This window comes from Salmo salar, chromosome ssa26 (assembly GCF_905237065.1).
Source record: "Salmo salar chromosome ssa26, Ssal_v3.1, whole genome shotgun sequence".
Lineage (NCBI taxonomy): Eukaryota > Metazoa > Chordata > Actinopteri > Salmoniformes > Salmonidae > Salmo > Salmo salar.
In genome coordinates this window covers 51,641,180-51,665,980 of record NC_059467.1, presented here as the reverse complement: position 1 = coordinate 51,665,980, position 24,801 = coordinate 51,641,180, and the positions used below count along the sequence as shown (strand labels likewise).

General features: G+C 47.9%; 1 protein-coding gene and 1 long non-coding RNA gene across 7 annotated transcripts in view; one reads left to right on the top strand and one right to left on the bottom strand.

The window, feature by feature from the left end:
* Positions 1-289: 289 nt before the first annotated feature.
* Positions 290-24,801, bottom strand: part of LOC106588030 (palmitoyltransferase ZDHHC1) — a 55,519-nt gene continuing 31,007 nt past the window's right edge. For both annotated transcript variants that reach the window (XM_045708273.1, XM_045708272.1), the window contains 4 exons: positions 15,552-15,643; positions 6,410-6,518; positions 4,144-4,282; positions 290-970 (listed from right to left, as the gene is read on the bottom strand). In XM_045708273.1, the coding sequence (XP_045564229.1) occupies positions 426-970; positions 4,144-4,282; positions 6,410-6,518; positions 15,552-15,643 (885 nt within the window). In that variant the 3' untranslated portion in view covers positions 290-425. The remainder of the gene's footprint in view (positions 971-4,143; positions 4,283-6,409; positions 6,519-15,551; positions 15,644-24,801) is intronic.
* Positions 18,953-20,530, top strand: LOC123730746 (uncharacterized). Of its 5 annotated transcripts, none has more exons than XR_006762172.1 (4): positions 18,953-19,079; positions 19,128-19,276; positions 19,334-19,563; positions 19,598-20,530. It is a non-coding gene; the product is annotated as an uncharacterized lncRNA (long non-coding RNA). The 5 variants fall into 5 exon arrangements; XR_006762173.1 differs by having other exon boundaries at positions 18,955-19,079; positions 19,334-19,456; positions 19,522-20,530; XR_006762174.1 differs by having other exon boundaries at positions 18,958-19,079; positions 19,334-20,179; positions 20,242-20,530.

Sequence of the window (24,801 nt, the reverse complement as noted above, 5' to 3'; positions counted from 1 at the left end):
AGTGTTTCCTTGTCATCAAGGTAACAATGTGACAGTCAGCCAGTCAGTCAGACAGACAATCAGCCAGCCAGCCAGCCAGTCAGATAATCAGCCAGCCAGCCAGCCAGTCAGACAGATAGTCAGCCAGCCAGTCAGCCAGTCAGTCAGCCAGCCAGTTACACGGCCAGCTAGCCAGCCAGCCAGCCAGTCAGACAGATAATCAGCCAGCCAGTCAGTCAGCCAGCCAGTCAGTCAGCCAGCCAGTTACACGGCCAGCTAGCCAGCCAGTCAATCAGACAGTCAGTCAGCCAGCCAGTTACATAGCCAGCTAGCCAGCCAGACAGCCAGTCAGTCAGCCAGCCAGCCACACAGCCAGCCAGCCCTCCAGCCAGGACCCAGTGGTGGGTCCAGCCCAGGGTGCAGTGCTCCATCCTCAAAGAGCTAGTCTACGCCATTGGGGTGCCTGCCCTGGGTCCAGGACCAGGCTGCTCCAGGCCTCTCCTGCTGGCCTGCCTGCTGCTGCGTTTGTTGTCCCGGTGCTGTGCTCCTCCTCCCGGCTGTCCACTACTCCTACTAACGTAAACGGTAGGAGGCTGGGCGGCCATCTCAAACCTCTGTTCCCCTCCTCCCCCTGTCCTGCTGCTGTGCGTGGAGGTCTTTCTCTTGGTCCGGGGCTGGGGTCGGGCTGCAGGCAGCAGTAGAGAGCGTTGAGAAGACGATCCAGCTGCAGCGGTCCTACCCGTAGACGTCCCTGCCATGGCGGAGGTGCCCAGTCGTGCCAGCGCCACGGGGATCTCCTCCAGGGACTCTGCAGAGTCAGAGTGGTAATCAGCAGGGGGCCCGGCGGGCAGCACGGGGCCAGGTTGGAGACCAGGCTGCAGGGAGCTAGGGGGGGGCAGGGAGGCCCGCAGGGGGAAAGGGAGGTGCTGGCTCAGGGAGCTGGACAGGTGGGACACGGACGTGGGGACAGGAGTTACACTGCAGGACTCTACTGGAGAACAGGACAGGAGAGGAGAAGAGGACAGCAGAGGACGACAGAGAGGAAGAGGACAGAGAGGAGAGGAGGACAGCAGAGGAGAAGAGGACAGAGAGGACGACAGAGAGGAGGAGGAGGACAGCAGAGGAGAAGAGGACAGAGAGGAAGAGGACAGAGAGGAAGAGGACAGAGAGGAGAGGAGGACAGCAGAGGACAGAGAGGAGGAGGACAGGAGAGGAGAAGAGGACAGAGAGGAGGACAGGAGAGGAGAAGAGGACAGAGAGGAGGACAGGAGAGGAGAAGAGGACAGAGAGGAGGAGGACAGAGAGGAGAGGACGACAGAGAGGAAGAGGACAGCAGAGGACGACAGAGAGGAAGAGGACAGCAGAGGACGACAGAAAGGAAGAGGACAGCAGAGGAGAACAGAGAGGAAGAGGACAGCAGAGGACGACAGAGAGGAAGAGGACAGCAGAGGACGACAGAGAGGAAGAGGACAGCAGAGGACGACAGAGAGGAAGAGGACAGCAGAGGAGAACAGAGAGGAAGAGGACAGCAGAGGACGACAGAGAGGAAGAGGACAGCAGAGGACGACAGAGAGGAAGAGGACAGCAGAGGACGACAGAGAGGAAGAGGACAGCAGAGGAGAACAGAGAGGAAGAGGACAGCAGAGGACGACAGAGAGGAAGAGGACAGCAGAGGACGACAGAGAGGAAGAGGACAGCAGAGGAGAACAGAGAGGAAGAGGACAGCAGAGGAGAAGAGAGGAGGACAGAAAGGAGAAGAGAGGAGGACAGAAAGGAGAAGAGAGGAGGACAGGAAAGGGACAGACATTCACATCACAGAGCTGCTACTCAATATACATGAGCATAGAAATAGAATCAATAGAACAGGTCTCCAACCTCTCACCGTGGCGATTTGACAGGAGCACTAAAAATGGCTGTCCATTAGGGGAAGCCTGTTCTATTTGCTCTAGTTCTGTAGTATGACCTCGTTATAATGTCTTAGAATCATCTCATAATGACTAAATAACAGACAATTTGAGACTGTTGACAATTGTAAACACTGAGAGAGAGAGAGAGAGAGAGACGACATATTAAGCCTTGTTATAAGACATTATAAAGGCTCATACATGCTTATAACACGTTCTAAAGCATTCTTTTTAACACAGACTTTATGTTTACCAACAGATACACTCATGTCACTTCAAGTAGCACAGGACTGACTAACGCTTTATCAGCATGTCAAGTAGCAGAGGACTGACTAATGCTTTATCAGCATGTCAAGTAGCAGAGGACTGATTAACGCTTTATCAGCATGTCAAGTAGCAGAGGACTGATTAATGCTATATCAGCATGTCAAGTAGCAGAGGACTGACTAATGCTATATCAGCATGTCAAGTAGCAGAGGACTGATTAACGCTTTATCAGCATGTCAAGTAGCAGAGGACTGATTAACGCTTTATCAGCATGTCAAGTAGCAGAGGACTGATTAACGCTTTATCAGCATGTCAAGTAGCAGAGGACTGATTAACGCTTTATCAGCATGTCAAGTAGCAGAGGACTGATTAACGCTTTATCAGCATGTCAAGTAGCAGAGGACTGATTAACGCTTTATCAGCATGTCAAGTAGCAGAGGACTGATTAACGCTTTATCAGCATGTCAAGTAGCAGAGGACTGACTAACCCTATATATATTTTAATGTATTATTATGCTAATTAGATTTCAGCGGGAGCACAGACATCGACCTTAGGGGGGGTAAGGTTACAATTATAGTTAGAGTTAGGTTTACGGTTAGGGGTTAGGGAAAATAGGATTTTGAATGGAAATCGATTTTGTGTGTGTGGTTCTGTAGTGTTGAAGGCTGGGGCTTTGTGTGTCTGGTTCTGTAGTGTTGAAGGCTGGGGCTTTGTGTGTCTGGTTCTGTAGTGTTGAAGACCGGGGCTTTGTGTGTCTGGTCTCACCAGGTTCTGTAGTGTTGAAGGCTGGGGCTTTGTGTGTCTGGTTCTGTAGTGTTGAAGGCCGGGGCTTTGTGTGTCTGGTTCTGTAGTGTTGAAGACCGGGGCTTTGTGTGTCTGGTTCTGTAGTGTTGAAGACCGGGGCTTTGTGTGTCTGGTCTCACCAGGTTCTGTAGTGTTGAAGGCTGGGGCTTTGTGTGTCTGGTTCTGTAGTGTTGAAGGCTGGGGCTTTGTGTGTCTGGTTCTGTAGTGTTGAAGGCTGGGGCTCTGTGTGTGTGGTCTCACCAGGTTCTGTAGTGTTGAAGGCTGGGGCTTTGTGTGTCTGGTTCTGTAGTGTTGAAGGCTGGGGCTTTGTGTGTCTGGTTCTGTAGTGTTGAAGGCCGGGGCTTTGTGTGTCTGGTTCTGTAGTGTTGAAGGCCGGGGCTTTGTGTGTCTGGTTCTGTAGTGTTGAAGACCAGGGCTTTGTGTGTCTGGTTCTGTAGTGTTGAAGGCTGGGGCTTTGTGTGTGTGGTCTCACCAGGTTCTGTAGTGTTGAAGGCTGGGGCTTTGTGTGTCTGGTTCTGTAGTGTTGAAGGCCGGGGCTTTGTGTGTGTGGTCTCACCAGGTTCTGTAGTGTTGAAGGCTGGGGCTTTGTGTGTCTGGTTCTGTAGTGTTGAAGGCTGGGGCTTTGTGTGTGTGGTCTCACCAGGTTCTGTAGTGTTGAAGGCTGGGGCTTTGTGTGTCTGGTTCTGTAGTGTTGAAGGCTGGGGCTCTGTGTGTGTGGTCTCACCAGGTTCTGTAGTGTTGAAGGCTGGGGCTTTGTGTGTCTGGTTCTGTAGTGTTGAAGGCTGGGGCTTTGTGTGTCTGGTTCTGTAGTGTTGAAGGCCGGGGCTTTGTGTGTCTGGTTCTGTAGTGTTGAAGGCCGGGGCTTTGTGTGTGTGGTCTCACCAGGTTCTGTAGTGTTGAAGGCTGGGGCTTTGTGTGTCTGGTTCTGTAGTGTTGAAGGCCGGGGCTCTGTGTGTGTGGTTCTGTAGTGTTGAAGGCCGGGGCTTTGTGTGTCTGGTTCTGTAGTGTTGAAGCCTGGGGCTTTGTGTGTCTGGTTCTGTAGTGTTGAAGACCGGGGCTTTGTGTGTCTGGTTCTGTAGTGTTGAAGGCCGGGGCTCTGTGTGTGTGGTTCTGTAGTGTTGAAGGCCGGGGCTTTGTGTGTGTGGTTCTGTAGTGTTGAAGGCTGGGGCTTTGTGTGTGTGGTCTCACCAGGTTCTGTAGTGTTGAAGGCTGGGGCTTTGTGTGTCTGGTTCTGTAGTGTTGAAGGCCGGGGCTTTGTGTGTGTGGTCTCAGTGGAACGGTCGTTGATCACCTCCGCCGGCACTTTGTGGACTTTCTTCTTTTTCTTCTGCAAACACACAGGAGACCAGGAAGCATCATTCAACACACACACATGGTCCACATGATGGTCAGAGACCAGGAAGCATCATTCAACACACACACATGGTCCACATGATGGTCAGAGACCAGGAAGCATCATTCAACACACACACACATGGTCCACATGATGGTCAGAGACCAGGAAGCATCATTCAACACACACACATGGTCCACATGATGGTCAGAGACCAGGAAGCATCATTCAACACACACACATGGTCCACATGATGGTCAGAGACCAGGAAGCATCATTCAACACACACACATGGTCCACATGATGGTCAGAGACCAGGAAGCATCATTCAACACACACACATGGTCCACATGATGGTCAGAGACCAGGAAGCATCATTCAACACACACACATGGTCCACAACATGGTCAGAGACCAGGAAGCATCATTCAACACACACACATGGTTCACATGATGGTCAGAGACCAGGAAGCATCATTCAACACACACACATGGTCCACATGATGGTCAGAGACCAGGAAGCATCATTCAACACACACACATGGTCCACATGATGGTCAGAGACCAGGAAGCATCATTCAACACACACACATGGTCCACATGATGGTCAGAGACCAGGAAGCATCATTCAACACACACACATGGTCCACATGATGGTCAGAGACCAGGAAGCATCATTCAACACACACACATGGTCCACATGATGGTCAGAGACCAGGAAGCATCATTCAACACACACACATGGTCCACAACATGGTCAGAGACCAGGAAGCATCATTCAACACACACACATGGTTCACATGATGGTCAGAGACCAGGAAGCATCATTCAACACACACACATGGTCCACATGATGGTCAGAGACCAGGAAGCATCATTCAACACACACACATGGTCCACATGATGGTCAGAGACCAGGAAGCATCATTCAACACACACACATGGTCCACATGATGGTCAGAGACCAGGAAGCATCATTCAACACACACACATGGTCCACATGATGGTCAGAGACCAGGAAGCATCATTCAACACACACACACATGGTCCACATGATGGTCAGAGACCAGGAAGCATCATTCAACACACACACATGGTCCACATGATGGTCAGAGACCAGGAAGCATCATTCAACACACACACATGGTCCACATGATGGTCAGAGACCAGGAAGCATCATTCAACACACACACATGGTTCACATGATGGTCAGAGACCAGGAAGCATCATTCAACACACACACATGGTCCACATGATGGTCAGAGACCAGGAAGCATCATTCAACACACACACATGGTCCACATGATGGTCAGAGACCAGGAAGCATCATTCAACACACACACATGGTCCACATGATGGTCAGAGACCAGGAAGCATCATTCAACACACACACATGGTCCACATGATGGTCAGAGACCAGGAAGCATCATTCAACACACACACATGGTCCACATGATGGTCAGAGACCAGGAAGCATCATTCAACACACACACATGGTCCACATGATGGTCAGAGACCAGGAAGCATCATTCAACACACACATGGTCCACATGATGGTCAGAGACCAGGAAGCATCAATCAACACACACACATGGTCCACATGATGGTCAGAGACCAGGAAGCATCATTCAACACACACACATGGTCCACATGATGGTCAGAGACCAGGAAGCATCATTCAACACACACACATGGTCCACATGATGGTCAGAATGAAGGATGTTGGTTTCCATGATTGCCTTCATTTCTTACCCTTGTTTATGTGTTCTCTCATACATTGTGTGTGTGTGTGTGTGTGTGTGTGTGTGTGTGTGTGTGTGTGTGTGTGTGTGTACCTCGATGTGTTTTTGTGGTGCAGCGCTGTGCTCTGTAGAGACGGTGTGTGTGTGTGTGTGTGTGTGTGTGTGTGTGTGTGTGTGTGTGTGTGTGTGTACCTGGATGTGTTTTCGTGGTGCAGCAGCTCTGTGCTCTGTAGAGACGGTGTGTGTGTGTGTGTGTGTGTGTGTGTGTGTGTGTGTGTGTGTGTGTACCTCGATGTGTTTTTGTGGTGCAGCGCTGTGCTCTGTAGAGACGGTGTGTGTGTGTGTGTGTGTGTGTGTGTGTGTGTGTGTGCGTGTGTACCTGGATGTGTTTTCGTGGTGCAGCTCTGTGCTCTGTAGACACGCTGGGTAACTGTTCCTCTTCAGCCATCCTGCTGGATGAACTATGAACTCTGCCGTTGCCATAGTACCTGACCAGCAACACAGACAGAGAAGTTACAACACCCACTATAACAGTCACCTCTCACTGCCAACTGTGGCAAAGACAAAGTAAAAGCCAGGGTGACGACAGGATTTTAATGTAGATTCGGACGGTTTTAAGTGAACAAAATTGGCCAGTCCTATTTTAACATTTCTGCCATGTCCTAAGTCTTCCAGCCAGGTTTGAGTCTGTTTGTCCTCTTAGTGCTGTCTGGCTGGTCGTTGTTTAGTCTGGATGTGAGTCTGTTTGTCTTCTTAGTGCTGTCTGGCTGGTCGTTGTTTAGTCTGGATGTGAGTCTGTTTGTCTTCTTAGTGCTGTCTGGCTCGTCGTTGTTTAGTCTGGATATTTTTGAAGACTGTGTTAGCTGCACCTCCCCAGCTTAATGAGCTTTTAATGTAGCTAGCTAACTGACTGGAGCACAGCTTCTACCATGCAAATCAGGAATGTTGTGGTTAAAGCACTCCCATTCTGCTAGCGGTAGGAACACATTCTGTTAGCATAGCAGCGGTAGGAACACAACACATTCTGTTAGCATAGCAGCGGTAGGAACACATTCTGTTAGCATAGCAGCGGTAGGAACACAACACATTCTGTTAGCATAGCAGCGGTAGGAACGCAACACATTCTGTTAGCATAGCAGCGGTAGGAACGCAACACATTCTGTTAGCATAGCAGCGGTAGGAACGCAACACATTCTGTTAGCATAGCAGCGGTAGGAACACAACACATTCTGTTAGCATAGCAGCGGTAGGAACAAAACACATTCTGTTAGCATAGCAGCGGTAGGAACACAACACATTCTGTTAGCATAGCAGCGGTAGGAACACATTCTGTTAGCATAGCAGCGGTAGGAACACAACACATTCTGTTAGCATAGCAGCGGTAGGAACACATTCTGTTAGCATAGCAGCGGTAGGAACACAACACATTCTGTTAGCATAGCAGCGGTAGGAACACAACACATTCTGTTAGCATAGCAGCGGTAGGAACACAACACATTCTGTTAGCATAGCAGCGGTAGCAACGCAACACATTCTGTTAGCATAGCAGCGGTAGCAACGCAACACATTCTGTTAGCATAGCAGCGGTAGGAACACAACACATTCTGTTAGCATAGCAGCGGTAGGAACGCAACACATTCTGTTAGCATAGCAGCGGTAGGAACACAACACATTCTGTTAGCATAGCAGCGGTAGGAACACAACACATTCTGTTAGCATAGCAGCGGTAGGAACACAACACATTCTGTTAGCATAGCAGCGGTAGGAACGCAACACATTCTGTTAGCATAGCAGCGGTAGGAACACAACACATTCTGTTAGCATAGCAGCGGTAGGAACACAACACATTCTGTTAGCATAGCAGCGGTAGGAACACAACACATTCTGTTAGCATAGCAGCGGTAGGAACACAACACATTCTGTTAGCATAGCAGCGGTAGGAACACATTCTGTTAGCATAGCAGCGGTAGGAACACAACACATTCTGTTAGCATAGCAGCGGTAGGAACACAACACATTCTGTTAGCATAGCAGCGGTCGGAACACAACACATTCTGTTAGCATAGCAGCGGTCGGAACACATTCTGTTAGCATAGCAGCGGTAGGAACACAACACATTCTGTTAGCATAGCAGCGGTAGGAACACAACACATTCTGTTAGCATAGCAGCGGTAGGTATTTACGTATATGGAAGCGACCCTAGTTTGTAAAGAAGCAGGCAACTTCTCCCAAACGGTTAAATCCCGTCCCGACTTCCTTGTAAATCTTCTCATAATTAAACTTCACCAGACCATGCAGACATGTTTTATACTAATACGTGAGCTGTGTTTTCAGAGGAATTGTTTAAGGGAAGTGAATTTTGAATATCTGTCATATATATATATTTTTCTACTGTATTATTGACTGTATGTTTTGTGTAACTCTGTGTTGTTGTATGTGTCAAACTGCTTTGCTTTATCTTGGCCAGGTCACAGTTGTAAATGAGAACTTGTTCTCAACTTGCCTACCTGGTTAAATAAAGGTGAAATAAAAATAAATAAATAAATATAGGAGAATTATCTGCATATAGTGATATGGTATGAGAAGAGGATTTAAATCAGTATAGGAGAAGCAATTACATTCTGCATCAGACGTAGTGATAAAGGCTCTAGCGACTAAGTGAATACCGTTGGGGATCGGCCGTCTCCTTGTCTACATCGCTGACAAATAGGGAATGGACTGTATGCCGTTAGTAGAAACCATAGCGACTGGGTTAGCGTATAACACACACGAACCATATCGATAAAATGATTTCCCAAAAACCAAATTTCTCCAAAAACAGCCTACAAATACTGTCATTTCAAGCCTGTGAAATGCCTTCTCAGCATCTAGACACAGCTGTTGTGTTTCATGTATTACCTGCATTAAATCGTCTGACAGTGTGAGCTGCAAGGCAACCTTTTATAAAAACCTGACTGGTCCAGTATCCAAATACCTTTCCATCCGTTAAAGCAAAATACTTTTCAATACAATTTTTGGGTCAAATTATTTAAAGATATCAGACAATCATTTGCACAGTGTGTGTGATCTTTCCCTTTCTTTGGCAGTAGAGAGATTAATGAGTTAGTATGCTCGTGATTTATTTATTTTTTTGTCGATGGCCGATGAAATTGACTCCAATAATACTGGTCCTAAAATGCCCCAAAAATGTAGTAACAGCTCAGGTAGAATGCCATCCAGGCCAGGTGATTTGTAGTAACAGCTCAGGTAGAATGCCATCCAGGCCAGGTGATTTGTAGTAACAGTTCAGGTGGAATGCCATCCAGGCCAGGTGATTTGTAGTAACAGCTCAGGTGGAATGCCCTCCTGGCCAGGTGATTTGTAGTAACAGCTCAGGTAGAATGCCATCCAGGCCAGGTGATTTGTAGTAACAGCTCAGGTAGAATGCCATCCTAGCCAGGTGATTTGTAGTAACAGCTCAGGTAGAATGCCATCCTAGCCAGGTGATTTGTAGTAACAGTTCAGGTGGAATGCCATCCTAGCCAGGTGATTTGTAGTAACAGCTCAGGTAGAATGCCATCCTAGCCAGGTGATTTGTAGTAACAGCTCAGGCAGAATGCCATCCTAGCCAGGTGATTTGTAGTAACAGCTCAGGTAGAATGCCATCCTAGCCAGGTGATTTGTAGTAACAGCTCAGGCAGAATGCCATCCTAGCCAGGTGATTTGTAGTAACAGCTCAGGTAGAATGCCATCCAGGCCAGGTGATTTGTAGTAACAGTTCAGGTAGAATGCCATCCTAGCCAGGTGATTTGTAGTAACAGCTCAGGTAGAATGCCATCCTAGCCAGGTGATTTGTAGTAACAGCTCAGGTAGAATGCCATCCTAGCCAGGTGATTTGTAGTAACAGCTCAGGTAGAATGCCATCCAGGCCAGGTGATTTGTAGTAACAGCTCAGGTAGAATGCCATCCTAGCCAGGTGATTTGTAGTAACAGCTCAGGTAGAATGCCATCCTGGCCAGGTGATTTGTAGTAACAGCTCAGGTAGAATGCCCTCCTGGCCAGGTGATTTGTAGTAACAGCTCAGGTAGAATGCCATCCAGGCCAGGTGATTTGTAGTAACAGCTCAGGTAGAATGCCATCCTAGCCAGGTGATTTGTAGTAACAGCTCAGGTAGAATGCCATCCTAGCCAGGTGATTTGTAGTAACAGCTCAGGTAGAATGCCATCCTAGCCAGGTGATTTGTAGTAACAGCTCAGGTAGAATGCCATCCAGGCCAGGTGATTTGTAGTAACAGCTCAGGTAGAATGCCATCCTAGCCAGGTGATTTGTAGTAACAGCTCAGGTAGAATGCCATCCTGGCCAGGTGATTTGTAGTAACAGCTCAGGTAGAATGCCATCCTAGCCAGGTGATTTGTAGTAACAGCTCAGGCAGAATGCCATCCTAGCCAGGTGATTTGTAGTAACAGCTCAGGCAGAATGCCATCCTGGCCAGGTGATTTGTAGTAACAGTTCAGGTGGAATGCCATCCAGGCCAGGTGATTTGTAGTAACAGCTCAGGCAGAATGCCATCCTGGCCAGGTGATTTGTAGTAACAGTTCAGGTGGAATGCCATCCTGGCCAGGTGATTTGTAGTAACAGCTCAGGCAGAATGCCATCCAGGCCAGGTGATTTGTAGTAACAGTTCAGGTGGAATGCCCTCCTGGCCAGGTGCTTTGTAGTAACAGCTCAGGTGGAATGCCATCCTAGCCAGGTGATTTGTAGTAACAGCTCAGGTAGAATGCCATCCAGGCCAGGTGATTTGTAGTAACAGCTCAGGTAGAATGCCATCCTAGCCAGGTGATTTGTAGTAACAGCTCAGGTAGAATGCCATCCTAGCCAGGTGATTTGTAGTAACAGCTCAGGTAGAATGCCATCCTAGCCAGGTGATTTGTAGTAACAGCTCAGGTAGAATGCCATCCTAGCCAGGTGATTTGTAGTAACAGCTCAGGTAGAATGCCATCCTAGCCAGGTGATTTGTAGTAACAGCTCAGGTAGAATGCCATCCTAGCCAGGTGATTTGTAGTAACAGCTCAGGTGGAATGCCATCCAGGCCAGGTGATTTGTAGTAACAGCTCAGGTAGAATGCCATCCTAGCCAGGTGATTTGTAGTAACAGCTCAGGTAGAATGCCATCCTAGCCAGGTGATTTGTAGTAACAGCTCAGGTAGAATGCCATCCTAGCCAGGTGATTTGTAGTAACAGCTCAGGTAGAATGCCATCCTAGCCAGGTGATTTGTAGTAACAGCTCAGGTAGAATGCCATCCAGGCCAGGTGATTTGTAGTAACAGCTCAGGTGGAATGCCATCCAGGCCAGGTGATTTGTAGTAACAGCTCAGGTGGAATGCCATCCTGGCCAGGTGATTTGTAGTAACAGCTCAGGTAGAATGCCATCCTAGCCAGGTGATTTGTAGTAACAGCTCAGGTGGAATGCCATCCAGGCCAGGTGCTTTGTAGTAACAGCTCAGGTGGAATGCCATCCTGGCCAGGTGATTTGTAGTAACAGCTCAGGTGGAATGCCATCCAGGCCAGGTGATTTGTAGTAACAGCTCAGGTAGAATGCCATCCAGGCCAGGTGATTTGTAGTAACAGCTCAGGTAGAATGCCATCCTAGCCAGGTGATTTGTAGTAACAGCTCAGGTGGAATGCCATCCAGGCCAGGTGATTTGTAGCAACAGCTCAGGTAGAATGCCATCCTAGCCAGGTGATTTGTAGTAACAGCTCAGGTAGAATGCCATCCTGGCCAGGTGATTTGTAGTAACAGCTCAGGTGGAATGCCCTCCTGGCCAGGTGATTTGTAGTAACAGCTCAGGTGGAATGCCATCCAGGCCAGGTGATTTGTAGTAACAGCTCAGGTGGAATGCCATCCTGGCCAGGTGATTTGTAGTAACAGCTCAGGTAGAATGCCATCCAGGCCAGGTGATTTGTAGCAACAGCTCAGGTGGAATGGGGGAGGGGGCGTGTAGACCTGTAGCCAGGGAGACTTCACCGAAATTCCTCAGCCTCTTTATGCCGAGGTGAAGGAGAGTTTCTAAGCGTTGAAAGTAAGTCGCAGGGTAACGGGATAGATCAGAAAAGACGGCATGCCCTGCGGGTACAACTCCCTCTGGACATCTGCAAATGCTTTCCTTTCGCTCATTGGTGAAGGCAGCTGAAGTCTGCATAAAAACGTAAGGTTCTCCCGCCATCTTGGACGGGCGCATTCTTTCTTGCTTCCAGCGCTCCTTGTAGAATAGCGTTGAGGTCTTGGTATCGGAGAACGTTGAAGAGCATGAAGGTCTGGGGGTTGTCCTTCTTCCTTTCCATTTGAATCGGAGTAGTACCAAGTGACGGAATCCATTTGGGAAGGATTTCTTGCAGGAAAGCAATCGCATCACCTCCCTCTTCCCCGGTTTGTAGAAATCCCCGTGACCCACACGTTATTGCGTCTGTCTTGATCCTCAAGCGACGCCATTTTTGAACCCGCATCTTCTCAAAATCCAAAGTGCAGATGTTCACGTCCCTTTTTAGGCTCCTTTTGTCTCAGTCTGAATGTGATGAACCTTTTCTATTAAATCTGGATCTGATTCCAGGTCCATCTGATCTCAAAAAAAGGTAACAACTTGTTCCCTCACTGCTTGAATTGCTGCACCAACAGGACGTGTAACCACCTCCTCCATCCTCTCCTGTTGTTCAGCTAAAGCTAACGAGATGCCGTTGCTAAAGCTAACGAAACGCCGTTGCTAAAGCTAACGAGACGCCGTTGCTAAAGCTAACGATGAGACGCCGTTGCTAAAGCTAACAAAACGCCGTTGCTAAAGCTAACGAGACGCCGTTGCTAAAGCTAACGAGACGCCGTTGCTAAAGCTAACGAGACGTCGTTGCTAAAGCTAACGAGACGCCGTTGCTAAAGCTAACGAGACGCCGTTGCTAAAGCTAACGAGACGCCGTTGCTAAAGCTAACGAGACGCCGTTGCTAAAGCTAACGAGACGCCGTTGCTAAAGCTAACAAGACGTCGTTGCTAAAGCTAACGAGATGCCGTTGCTAAAGCTAACAAAACGCCGTTGCTAAAGCTAACGAGACGCCGTTGCTAAAGCTAACGAAACACCGTTGCTAAAGCTAACAAGATGCCGTTGCTAAAGCTAACGAGACGCCGTTGCTAAAGCTAACGAGACGCCGTTGCTAAAGCTAACGAGACGCCGTTGCTAAAGCTAACAAGATGCCGTTGCTAAAGCTAACGAAACACCGTTGCTAAAGCTAATAAGATGCCGTTGCTAAAGCTAACGAAACACCGTTGCTAAAGCTAACGAGACGCCGTTGCTAAAGCTAACAAGATGCCGTTGCTAAAGCTAACGAGACGCCGTTGCTAAAGCTAACAAGATGACGTTGCTAAAGCTAACAAGATGCCGTTGCTAAAGCTAGCATCAGTAGTAACTTCAGTTGTTTTCTGGTTGTTCATTTGACATTTTTGGGTGGGTGAACCCGTATGTTTCTTGCTCCCCCCCTAGACATTTCCACCAACATTTAAACTAGAAAGTATAAAACCTTGGAAGTAGATAACCTCAATAAAAATATAGAATGATGAACTGTCGCCAGGAGTCTTCAGTCTTCTGACCGTTGCGTTTTTGTAGGTCACGTAACTCTCCAATGCCCAGCCTTTCTGAAGGAGCCATTTAGCCATGAGGATGAATGTATGACCTTGTGTGAGACAGTATAGTGTTATTAGTGTGTCCCTCTGCTTGACTGATAGACTTACATCAGAGGTCCACCTCCATTATACACCACTATCACTTTCCTGTTGCTCTCCTCCTTACTGTACTTCTATCCCAAAATGGCACCCTTTCCCCTATAACACTCTGGTCTAAATTAGTGCACTAAATAGGGAATAGGGTGCCATTTGGGACACAGCAGCAGACTGTCATTAAAGTCATGGGAAAACTGTTTTATTTTGCTTTCACCATGGAGACAAATAGAGAATTTGTCATGGTCACAGTCGTCGTAAGTTATGATGAAATGAGGTGTTAATGCTAAACACTGTTTATTGTGTGTCAGTTATGAAAACATGTACAAACCTGCCTGGAGGGATAATTGACGTTGCATCACAAACGGGCACCATATGTAGTGCACTACTTTTGACCAGGGTGGAGTAGGGTGCCATTTGGGACACTACTTAGGCTACCGAACAACCCAACTACACATATCCACTGAAATGATGACCTTAAAATACTTTGACGCCCTTTGAAAGTGTGTGGACGTCCCAAGAACAATAAAACACAAGGTCCATTTTTATGACTGAAATATGGTTCCAGTCATCCAGTTTAAAAAAGAAGCAGGGATTTGAGACTAAGAGCCGGTCCACCAGTTTGTTTTGATTGGTCTTCCCTCTGAGACGGCAAAGAGAGAGATAACAACCAGCAGTACAGAGAGAGAGAGAGATAGCAACCAGCAGTACAGAGAGAGATAACAACCAGCAGTACAGAGAGAGAGAGAGATAACAACCAGCAGTACAGAGAGAGAGAGATAACAACCAGCAGTACAGAGAGAGAGAGATAACAACCAGCAGTACAGAGAGAGAGATAACAACCAGCAGTACACAGAGAGAGATAACAACCAGCAGTACAGAGAGAGAGATAACAACCAGCAGTACAGAAAGAGAGAGAGAGATAACAACCAGCAGTACAGAGAGAGAGATAACAACCAGCAGTACAGAGAGAGAGATAACAACCAGCAGTACAGAGGGAATGTCTTATTATTAGAAATAAGGAGAGATTGCTGACTCACATCACTGAGAGAGAGAGAGAGAGAGAGACAGAGAGATATTATGGACCTGTCAAACAACACTAATTGTATTAGTCACATTACACATCACAGCCCAGCTCCACACTACAGAACAGAACACACCACTAGTGTCGGTCCAAACCTCATAGAACCAGTTCTGTTGTCTTTCCCACTAGTGTAGGTCCAAACCTCATAGAACCAGTTCTGTTGTCTTTCCCACTAGTGCAGGTCCAAACCTCATAGAACCAGTTCTGTTGTCTTTCCCACTAGTGTCGGTCCAAACCTCATAGAACCAGTTCTGTTGTCTTTCCCACTAGTGTCGGTCCAAACCTCATAGAACCAGTTCTGTACTACAGCCAGACATCATCCTGTGTGTTTGGACTAAAACAAGATATCAACAGTTTTTACAAGCCAGTTAAAAAGGGGAACATCCCACTACAAAGTAATTAAAGTGTTTATTCTTTAACGAGGTAACGGGCAGATTTACAGAACCACTACTAAACAAACTAAAGGTTGTCCAAGGCAGCGGAGCGACTGAGGCGCGTGGATGAAACCCCAGCAGCCAGTAAAAGGGGGGAGAGATGACCATTTTTCATTCAGAACCACCACTAGGGTTGCAAAATTCTGGTAACATTCCCCAAATTCTCAGGTTTTCTAGAAATCCCTGTCAGGAGGGAATAAGCAGGAAATTCAGAAGTCCTCCTGGAATTTTGCAACTTTAACCACTAGAGAACAGAATAACAACTCACTCTAGAACCCCCCGCGCTGCAGCCATGGTGGTAGGATCCTCCACGTCCATCTCAGGGTTGGTATAGCCCAGCGTCCCCGAGTAGCTAACATCCTGAGAGAGAGAGAGAGTTAAAGAGAAGGAGGGAGAGAGAGAGAGAGAGAGAGAGAGAGAGAGAGAGAGAGAGAAAGAGAAGGAGAGAGAGAGAGAGAGAGAGAGAGTTAAAGAGAGAGTGTTAAAGAGAAGGAGGGAGAGGGGGAGAGAGAGAGAGAGTTAGAGAGAGAGTGTTAAAGAGAAGGAGGGAGAGGGGGAGAGAGAGAGAGAGTTAGAGAGAGAGTGTTAGAGAGAGGAGGGGGAGGGGGGAGAGAGAGAGAGAGAGAGAGTGTTAAAGAGAAGGAGGGAGAGGGGGAGAGAGAGTTAGAGAGAGAGTGTTAAAGAGAAGGAGGGAGAGGGAGAGAGAGAGAGAGAGGAGAGAGTTAAAGAGAAGGAGGGAGAGAGAGAGAGAGAGAGAGTTAGAGAGAGAGTGTTAAAGAGAAGGAGGGAGAGGGGGAGAGAGAGAGAGGTAGAGAGAGTTAAAGAGAAGGAGGGGGAGAGAGAGAGAGAGAGAGAGAGAGAGTTAAAGAGAAGGAGGGAGAGAGAGAGAGAGAGAGGAGAGAGTTAAAGAGAAGGAGGGAGAGAGAGAGAGAGAGAGAGAGAGAGAGAGAGAGAGAGAGAGAGAGAGAGAGAGAGAGAGTTAAAGAGAAGGAGGGAGAGAGAGAGAGAGAGGGAGAGAGAGTTAAAGAGAAGGAGGGAGAGGGGGAGAGAAGAGGAGAGAGAGAGAGAGAGAGAGAGAGAGAGAGAGAGGGAGAGAGAGAGAGAGGAGAGAGAGAGAGAGGTAGGGAGAAAAGAGAAGGAGGGAGAGGGGAGAGAGAGAGAGAGAGAGTTAAAGAGAAGAGAGAGAGAGAGGGAGAGAGAGAGAGAGAGATAAAGAGAAGGAGGGAGAGAGAGAGAGAGGTAGGGAGAGTTAAAGAGAAGGAGGGAGAGGGGGAGAGAGAGAGAGAGAGAGTTAAAGGAAGGGAGAGTTAGAGAGAGAGAGAGAGTTAAAGAGAAGGAGGAGAGAGAGAGAGAGAGAGAGAGGTAGGGAGAGTTAAAGAGAAGAAGGGAGAGGAGAGAGAGAGAGAGAGAGAGAGAGAGGTAGGGAGAGTTAAAGAGAAGAAGGGAGAGGGGGAGAGAGAGAGGTAGGGAGAGTTAAAGAGAAGAAGGGAGAGGAGGAGAGAGAGAGAGGGAGAGAGTTAAAGAGAAGGAGGGAGAGGAGGAGAGAGAGAGAGTGAAATGGCTAAATGGGGGGCTTTCATCAGGCCTCTGGCGTCATGGGACAGCCCTTTTCTACTGTTCCGAATAAAAACCCCACCTGAGGAAATCCGTACCTCGATCACCGAGGGGGCAAAGGTTGGAGTAGAGACCACCAAAAACCTCAGTCTAAGCTAAGGTTGTAATGGTTGTTGAATTCCTAACCAAACCATGTGGAGCATTGGCTACACGGGTGCAAATGGTTCAACTCTGAGACTATCGATCCCGACAGAATAAGAGCAAATCTTCCATACTAATTACTAGTCTGCAGCTGGAAATTATATCGACCTGGAATGCGAATACGGACAAGCGCCGAAATATCTATTCTATAAGAACATTTTGGAATGGGACTCTTGACGTATCCATTCTAACCACGAGCGACTTCATGGAAGCAGAGAGACGATCAGATGAACTTTCCAACAGAAAGACGGACGATGCCAACAGAGATCACGACGACACACTGAGCGTAAATATATATTGATTGCAATTATTCCCGAATGAGTGAGCGTTCATGTGCAAAGGATTAGTATTTTAAAATAATGTAATTAGCAACTGTGTAGTGACTCTTGTCTTTCCCGCCCTTTTCAGTCCACACCCACTTCCCTTTGTCCACCAAGCCGTCATATCGGCTCAGCCCACTAGGGAACCTCCCCTATCATTTCCTTGTGACCATATCTACTGTTTGTTTGTTTGTTTATGCATTTCTGTGATTATTTAGTTAGTTAGTAAATAAATGATTAAGACAATTGATGTATGGATGATTCATAGTGAAGACTGGGTTCGTGCAGATAACCAATGATTTACGACGTTCGGAATGAGACTAACGTGAGGTAAAGAATAATTAATTAATTAGAAGACTAATTGATCAGATTTTAAAATATCTGAAAAGTTATATTAGGAAAATTATAACTTTGTAATCTGAAGATTTTCCTTGGTGCCCCAACTTCCTAGTTAATTACATTTACATAATTAGTTTAATAACGTCATAATAACTACAGAGAATTGATTTGATAAAATAACAGTCTTCAATTTAATGATGCCAAAGACACGACAGGGGAAACCGAAGAGACTACAGCAAGGAGGGTATCACTGACTGGACAGTACAGGAGAGACTGAAGAGACTACAGCAAGGAGGGTATCACTGACTGGACAGTACAGGAGAGACCGAAGAGACTACAGCAAGGAGGGTATCACTGACTGGACAGTACAGGAGAGACTGAAGAGACTACAGCAAGGAGGGTATCACTGACTGGACAGTACAGGAGAGACCGAAGAGACTACAGCAAGGAGGGTATCACTGACTGGACAGTACAGGAGAGACTGAAGAGACTACAGCAAGGAGGGTATCACTGACTGGACAGTACAGGAGAGACTGAAGAGACTACAGCAAGGAGGGTATCACTGACTGGACAGTACAGGAGAGACTGAAGAGACTACAGCAAGGAGGGTATCACTGACTGGACAGTACAGGAGAGACTGAAGAGACTACAGCAAGGAGGGTATCACTGACTGGACAGTACAGGAGAGACTGAAGAGACTACAGCAAGGAGGGTATCACTGACTGGACAGTACAGGAGAGACTGAAGAGACTACAGCAAGGAGGGTATCACTGACTGGACAGTACAGGAGAGACTGAAGAGACTACAGCAAGGAGGGTATCACTGACTGGACAGTACAGGAGAGACCGAAGAGACTACAGCAAGGAGGGTATCACTGACTGGACAGTACAGGAGAGACTGAAGAGACTACAGCAAGGAGGGTATCACTGACTGGACAGTACAGGAGAGACTGAAGAGACTACAGCAAGGAGGGTATCACTGACTGGACAGTACAGGAGAGACCGAAGAGACTACAGCAAGGAGGGTATCACTGACTGGACAGTACAGGAGAGACTGAAGAGACTACAGCAAGGAGGGTATCACTGACTGGACAGTACAGGAGAGACTGAAGAGACTACAGCAAGGAGGGTATCACTGACTGGACACAGTGTAGAACCAGAGTCTGGTCAGGGTACTAACTTGTTCTGGTAACTACCAGGTTTGGCTGGCAGGGTGAGGTTTCAGTGAGGTGGTTAGAGTCTGGGTGAGGTTTCAGTGAGGTGGTTAGAGTCTGGGTGAAGTTTCAGTGAGGTGGTAGAGTCTGGGTGAGGTTTCAGTGAGGTGGTTAGAGTCTGGGTGAGGTTTCAGTGAGGTGGTTAGAGTCTGGGTGAGGTTTCAGTGAGGTGGTTAGAGTCTGGGTGAGGTTTAGAGTCTGGGTGAGGTTCAGTGAGGTGGTTAGAGTCTGGGTGAGGTTTCAGTGAGGTGGTTAGAGTCTGGGTGAGGTTTCAGTGAGGTGGTTAGAGTCTGGGTGAGGTGAGGTTACAGTGAGGTGGTTAGAGTCTGGGTGAGGTTTCAGTGAGGTGGTTAGAGTCTGGGTGAGGTTTCAGTGAGAGGTTAAGTGGTGAGGTTTCAGTGAGAGGGTTAGAGTCTGGGTGAGGTTTCAGTGAGGTGGTAGAGTCTGGGTGAGGTTTCAGTGAGGTGGTTAGAGTCTGGGTGAGGTTTCAGTGAGGTGGTTAGAGTCTGGGTGAGGTTTCAGTGAGGTGGTTAGAGTCTGGGTGAGGTTTCAGTGAGGTGGTTAGTTTGGGTGAGGTGAGGTTACAGTGAGATGGTTAGAGTCTGGATGAGGTTTCAGTGAGGTGGTTAGAGTCTGGGTGAGGTTTCAGTGAGGTGGTTAGTTTGGGTGAGGTGAGGTTACAGTGAGGTGGTTAGAGTCTGGGTGAGGTTTCAGTGAGGTGGTTAGAGTCTGGGTGAGGTTTCAGTGAGGTGGTTAGAGTCTGGGTGAGGTTACAGTGAGGTGGTTAGAGTCTGGGTGAGGTTTCAGTGAGGTGGTTAGAGTCTGGGTGAGGTTACAGTGAGGTGGTTAGAGTCTGGGTGAGGTTTCAGTGAGGTGGTTAGAGTCTGGGTGAGGTTTCAGTGAGGTGGTTAGAGTCTGGGTGAGGTTTCAGTGAGGTGGTTAGAGTCTGGGTGAGGTGAGGTTACAGTGAGGTGGTTAGAGTCTGGGTGAGGTTTCAGTGAGGTGGTTAGAGTCTGGGTGAGGTTTCAGTGAGGTGGTTAGAGTCTGGGTGAGGTTTCAGTGAGGTGGTTAGAGTCTGGGTGAGGTTACAGTGAGGTGGTAGAGTCTGGGTGAGGTTTCAGTGAGGTGGTTAGAGTCTGGGTGAGGTTACAGTGAGGTGGTTAGAGTCTGGGTGAGGTTTCAGTGAGGTGGTTGGAGTCTGGGTGAGGTTTCAGTGAGGTGGTTAGAGTCTGGGTGAGGTTTCAGTGAGGTGGTTAGAGTCTGGGTGAGGTTTCAGTGAGGTGGTTAGAGTCTGGGTGAGGTTTCAGTGAGGTGGTTAGAGTCTGGGTGAGGTTTCAGGGAGCCTCAGGGCTCAGCTTGGTGTTGGTTATGAGGAATCCTTGTGGTTTTGTCAGCCTGCTGTGAGTTATAGGAGAGCACTGTGGTTTATAACGAGGGTTATAGTTCGGTTAGACAGAGAGGCTGCGTCCCAAATGGCACCCTATTCCCTATATAGTGCACTACTTTCAACAAGAGTCATATTCCCTTTAGAATGCACTACTTTCAACCAGAGCCCATGCCATTTGGGCCATAGCCAGAGTGGACTGGGCCCGGGCCAGAGCTGGGGTTTGACCGGACTACTGTGTGTGTGTGTGTGTGTGTGTGTGTGTGCTGCACGGCGGGTTTCTTTGTGAGTGTGCCAGGTGCAGGTGGTGGGTCGGTGTCCGTCCTGTCAGGTGCTGGGTTTTGGTCACTGCCAGACAGCCCACGCCAAGGCTAACAGAGCGTCACCACGGTTACCCAGACCCAGCATGCAGCCCAGACTGGGAGAGCAGCCAACGATCACAGGGCAGGGAGGTGTGTGTGTGTGTGTAAGTACTTGTAAGTCTGCATTTGACAGCGTGATTGTGGGCAGGTGTGTCTTTGTGAAGCCAGGATCAGTAACTACCACTACACGTGTGAAGCCAGGATCAGTAACTACCAGGACATGTGAATCCAGGGTCAGTAACTACCACTAGACGTGTGAATCCAGGGTCAGTAACTACCACTACACGTGTGAAGCCAGGGTCAGTAACTACCAGGACACCTGTGAAGCCAGGATCAGTAACTACCAGGACACCTGTGAAGCCAGGATCAGTAACTACCACTACACGTGTGAAGCCAGGATCAGTAACTACCACTACACGTGTGAAGCCAGGATCAGTAACTACCACTACACGTGTGAAGCCAGGATCAGTAACTACCAGGACACGTGTGAAGCCAGGGTCAGTAACTATCAGGACACGTGTGAATCCAGGATCAGTAACTATCACTACACGTGTGAAGCCAGGATCAGTAACTATCACTACACATGTGAAGCCAGGATCAGTAACTACCACTACACGTGTGAAGCCAGGATCAGTAACTATCACTACACGTGTGAAGCCAGGATCAGTAACTACCACTACACGTGTGAAGCCAGGATCAGTAACTATCAGGACACGTGTGAAGCCAGGGTCAGTAACTATCACTACACGTGTGAAGCCAGGATCAGTAACTACCAGGACACGTGTGAAGCCAGGATCAGTAACTACCAGGACATGTGTGAAGCCAGGATCAGTAACTATCAGGACACGTGTGAAGCCAGGGTCAGTAACTACCACTACACGTGTGAAGCCAGGATCAGTAACTACCAGGACACGTGTGAAGCCAGGATCAGTAACTACCACTACACGTGTGAAGCCAGGATCAGTAACTACCAGGACACGTGTGAAGCCAGGATCAGTAACTATCAGGACACGTGTGAAGCCAGGATCAGTAACTATCACTACACGTGTGAAGCCAGGATCAGTAACTATCAGGACACTAGTGAAGCCAGGATCAGTAACTACCACTACACGTGTGAAGCCAGGATCAGTAACTATCAGGACACGTGTGAAGCCAGGGTCAGTAACTATCACTACACGTGTGAAGCCAGGATCAGTAACTATCACTACACGTGTGAAGCCAGGATCAGTAACTATCAGGACACGTGTGAAGCCAGGATCAGTAACTACCAGGACACGTGTGAAGCCAGGGTCAGTAACTACTTACTTACTGAAGCCAGGATCAGTAACTATCACTACACGTGTGAAGCCAGGATCAGTAACTACCACTACACGTGTGAAGACAGGATCAGTAACTACCACTACACGTGTGAATCCAGGGTCAGTAACTATCAGGACACGTGTGAAGCCAGGATCAGTAACTACCACTACACGTGTGAAGCCAGGATCAGTAACTACCACTACACGTGTGAAGCCAGGATCAGTAACTACCACTACACGTGTGAAGCCAGGGTCTGACACATGTTCTGACGCACCAGGGCTGTCCACGTTGTGTGTCCCAAGTCGGTTCCACCGAAGTGGATGACTATCATGTATTCACGGCCAGACCTCGTCTTGACAAGAGAGAATATTCCGGAACCCTTCCATTGAAAACAGCTCATCCACATTTCTCCCTCCTGTAGTCATCTAGCCAGCTACATTGTGTAATTGCATAGTAAATATTTGCTTCAGTAGGATTATGAGATAGGATCTTATCAATAAATAAAGTAAATAAAAAACACACAACATTGTGAGGTGTTGTATAATCATGTTATATAATCACCTTCCGGTGTAAAAAAAAACATGGAAATTAAAAACTAAAAAAAAAATGTTTTAAGTGAGAATAGGCATTGGTCTAAAGCCCAAAAAAGAAAGGAAATTCACATGAGCACCACAATGCCTATTCCAGCCATGCTCTACCAAGGTTTTCCAGCACCACAATGCCTATTCCACCCATGCTCTACCAAGGTTTTCCAGCACCACAATGCCTATTCCACCCATGCTCTACCAAGGTTTTCCAGCACCACAATGCCTATTCCACCCATGCTCTACCAAGGTTTTCCAGCACCACAATGCCTATTCCACCCATGCTCTACCAAGGTTTTCCAGCACCACAATGCCTATTCCACCCATGCTCTACCAAGGTTTTCCAGCACCACAATGCCTATTCCACCCATGCTCTACCAAGGTTTTCCAGCACCACAATGCCTATTCCACCCATGCTCTACCAAGGTTTTCCAGCACACAGTGTTGACCTGCTACAGTAACTATGTTGGTATTGTTCTTCAAACTGAGTAGGCAGGTTACTTAGGATTCAGACCTTCTCAAACAGTCTAATTCAATGGAATTTACAGCGTCCTGCTATTAAAATGATTTATACCGGTATAAATAATGAACAAAAATATAAAATCACAGGAATTACCAGTGACCTGCTCAATAAGGAAGTGTTCAGATGAAGCAGATGCTAAACTACAGGACTGTTTTGTTATCGCAGACTGGAACATGTTCCGGGATTCTTCCGATGGCATTGAGGAGTACATCGCATCAGTCACTGGCTTCATCAATAAGTGCATTGAGGACGTCGTCCCCACAGTGACCGTACGTACATACCCCAACAAGAAGCCATGGATTACAGGCAACATCCGTACTGAGCTAAAGGGTATAGCTGCTGCTTTCAATGAGCGGGACTCTAACCCGGACGCTTATAAGAAATCCCGCTATGCCCTCCGATGAACCATCAAACAGGAAAAGCATCAATACAGGACTAAGATCGAATCCTACTAAACCGGCTACGATGCTCGTCGGATGTGGCAGGGCTTGAAAACTATTACGGACTACAAAAGGAAGCACAGCCGCGAGCTGCCCAGTGACACGAGCCTACCAGACGAGCTAAATAACTTCTATGCTCGCTTCGAGGCAAGCAACACCGAAACATGCATTAGAGCATCAGCTGTTCCAGACGACTGTGTGATCACGCTCTCCGTAGCCGATGTGAGTAAGACCTTTAAACAGGTCAACATTCACAGACAGATTACCAGGACGTGTACTCCGAGCATGGGTTGACCAACTGGCAAGTGTCTTCACTGACATTTTCATCTTGTCCCTGACCGAGTCCGTAATACCAACATGTTTCAAGCAGACCACCATAGTCCCTGTGCCCAAGAACACTAAGGTAACCTGCCTAAATGACTACCAACCTTTAGCACTCACGTCTGTAGTCATGAAGTGCTTTGAAAGGCTGGTCATGGCTCACATCAACACCATTATCCCAGAAACCCTAGACCCACTCCAATTTGCATACCGCCCCAACAGATCGACATATGATGCTATCTCTATTGCACTCCACACTGCCCTTTCCCACCTGGACAAAAGGAACACCTATGTGAGAATGCTGTTCATTGACTACAGCTCAGCGTTCAACACCATAGTGCCCACAAAGCTCATCATTAAGCTAAGGACCCTGGGACTGAACACCTCCCTCTGCAACTAGAGATCCTGGACTTCCTGATGGGCCGCCCCCAGGTGGTGAGGGTAGGTAACAACACATCTGCCACGCTGATCCTCAACATGGGGGCCCCTCAGGGGTGTGTGCTCAGCCCCCTCCTGTACTCTCTGTTCAACCATTACTGCACGGCCAGGCACGACTCCAACACCATCATTAAGTCTGCCGACAACACAACAGTTTTAGGCTTGATCACAACAATGACGAGACAGCCTATAGGGAGGAGGTCAGAGACCTGGCCGTGTGGTGTCAGGACAACAACCTCTCCCTCAACGTGATGAAGACAAAAGAGATGATTGTGGACTACAGGTAAAGGGGGAACGAGCACATCTGCCATTCTCATCGACGGTGCTGTAGTGGAGCAGGTTGAGAGTTTCAAGTTCCTTGGCGTCTACATCACCAACAAACTATCATGGTCCAAACACACCAAGACAGTCGTGAAGAGGGCACGACAACACCTTTTCCCTCTCAGGAGACTGAAAAGATTTGGCATGGGTCCCCAGATCCTCAAAAAGTTCTGCAGCTGCACCATCGAGAGCATCCTGACTGGTTGCATCACTGCCTGG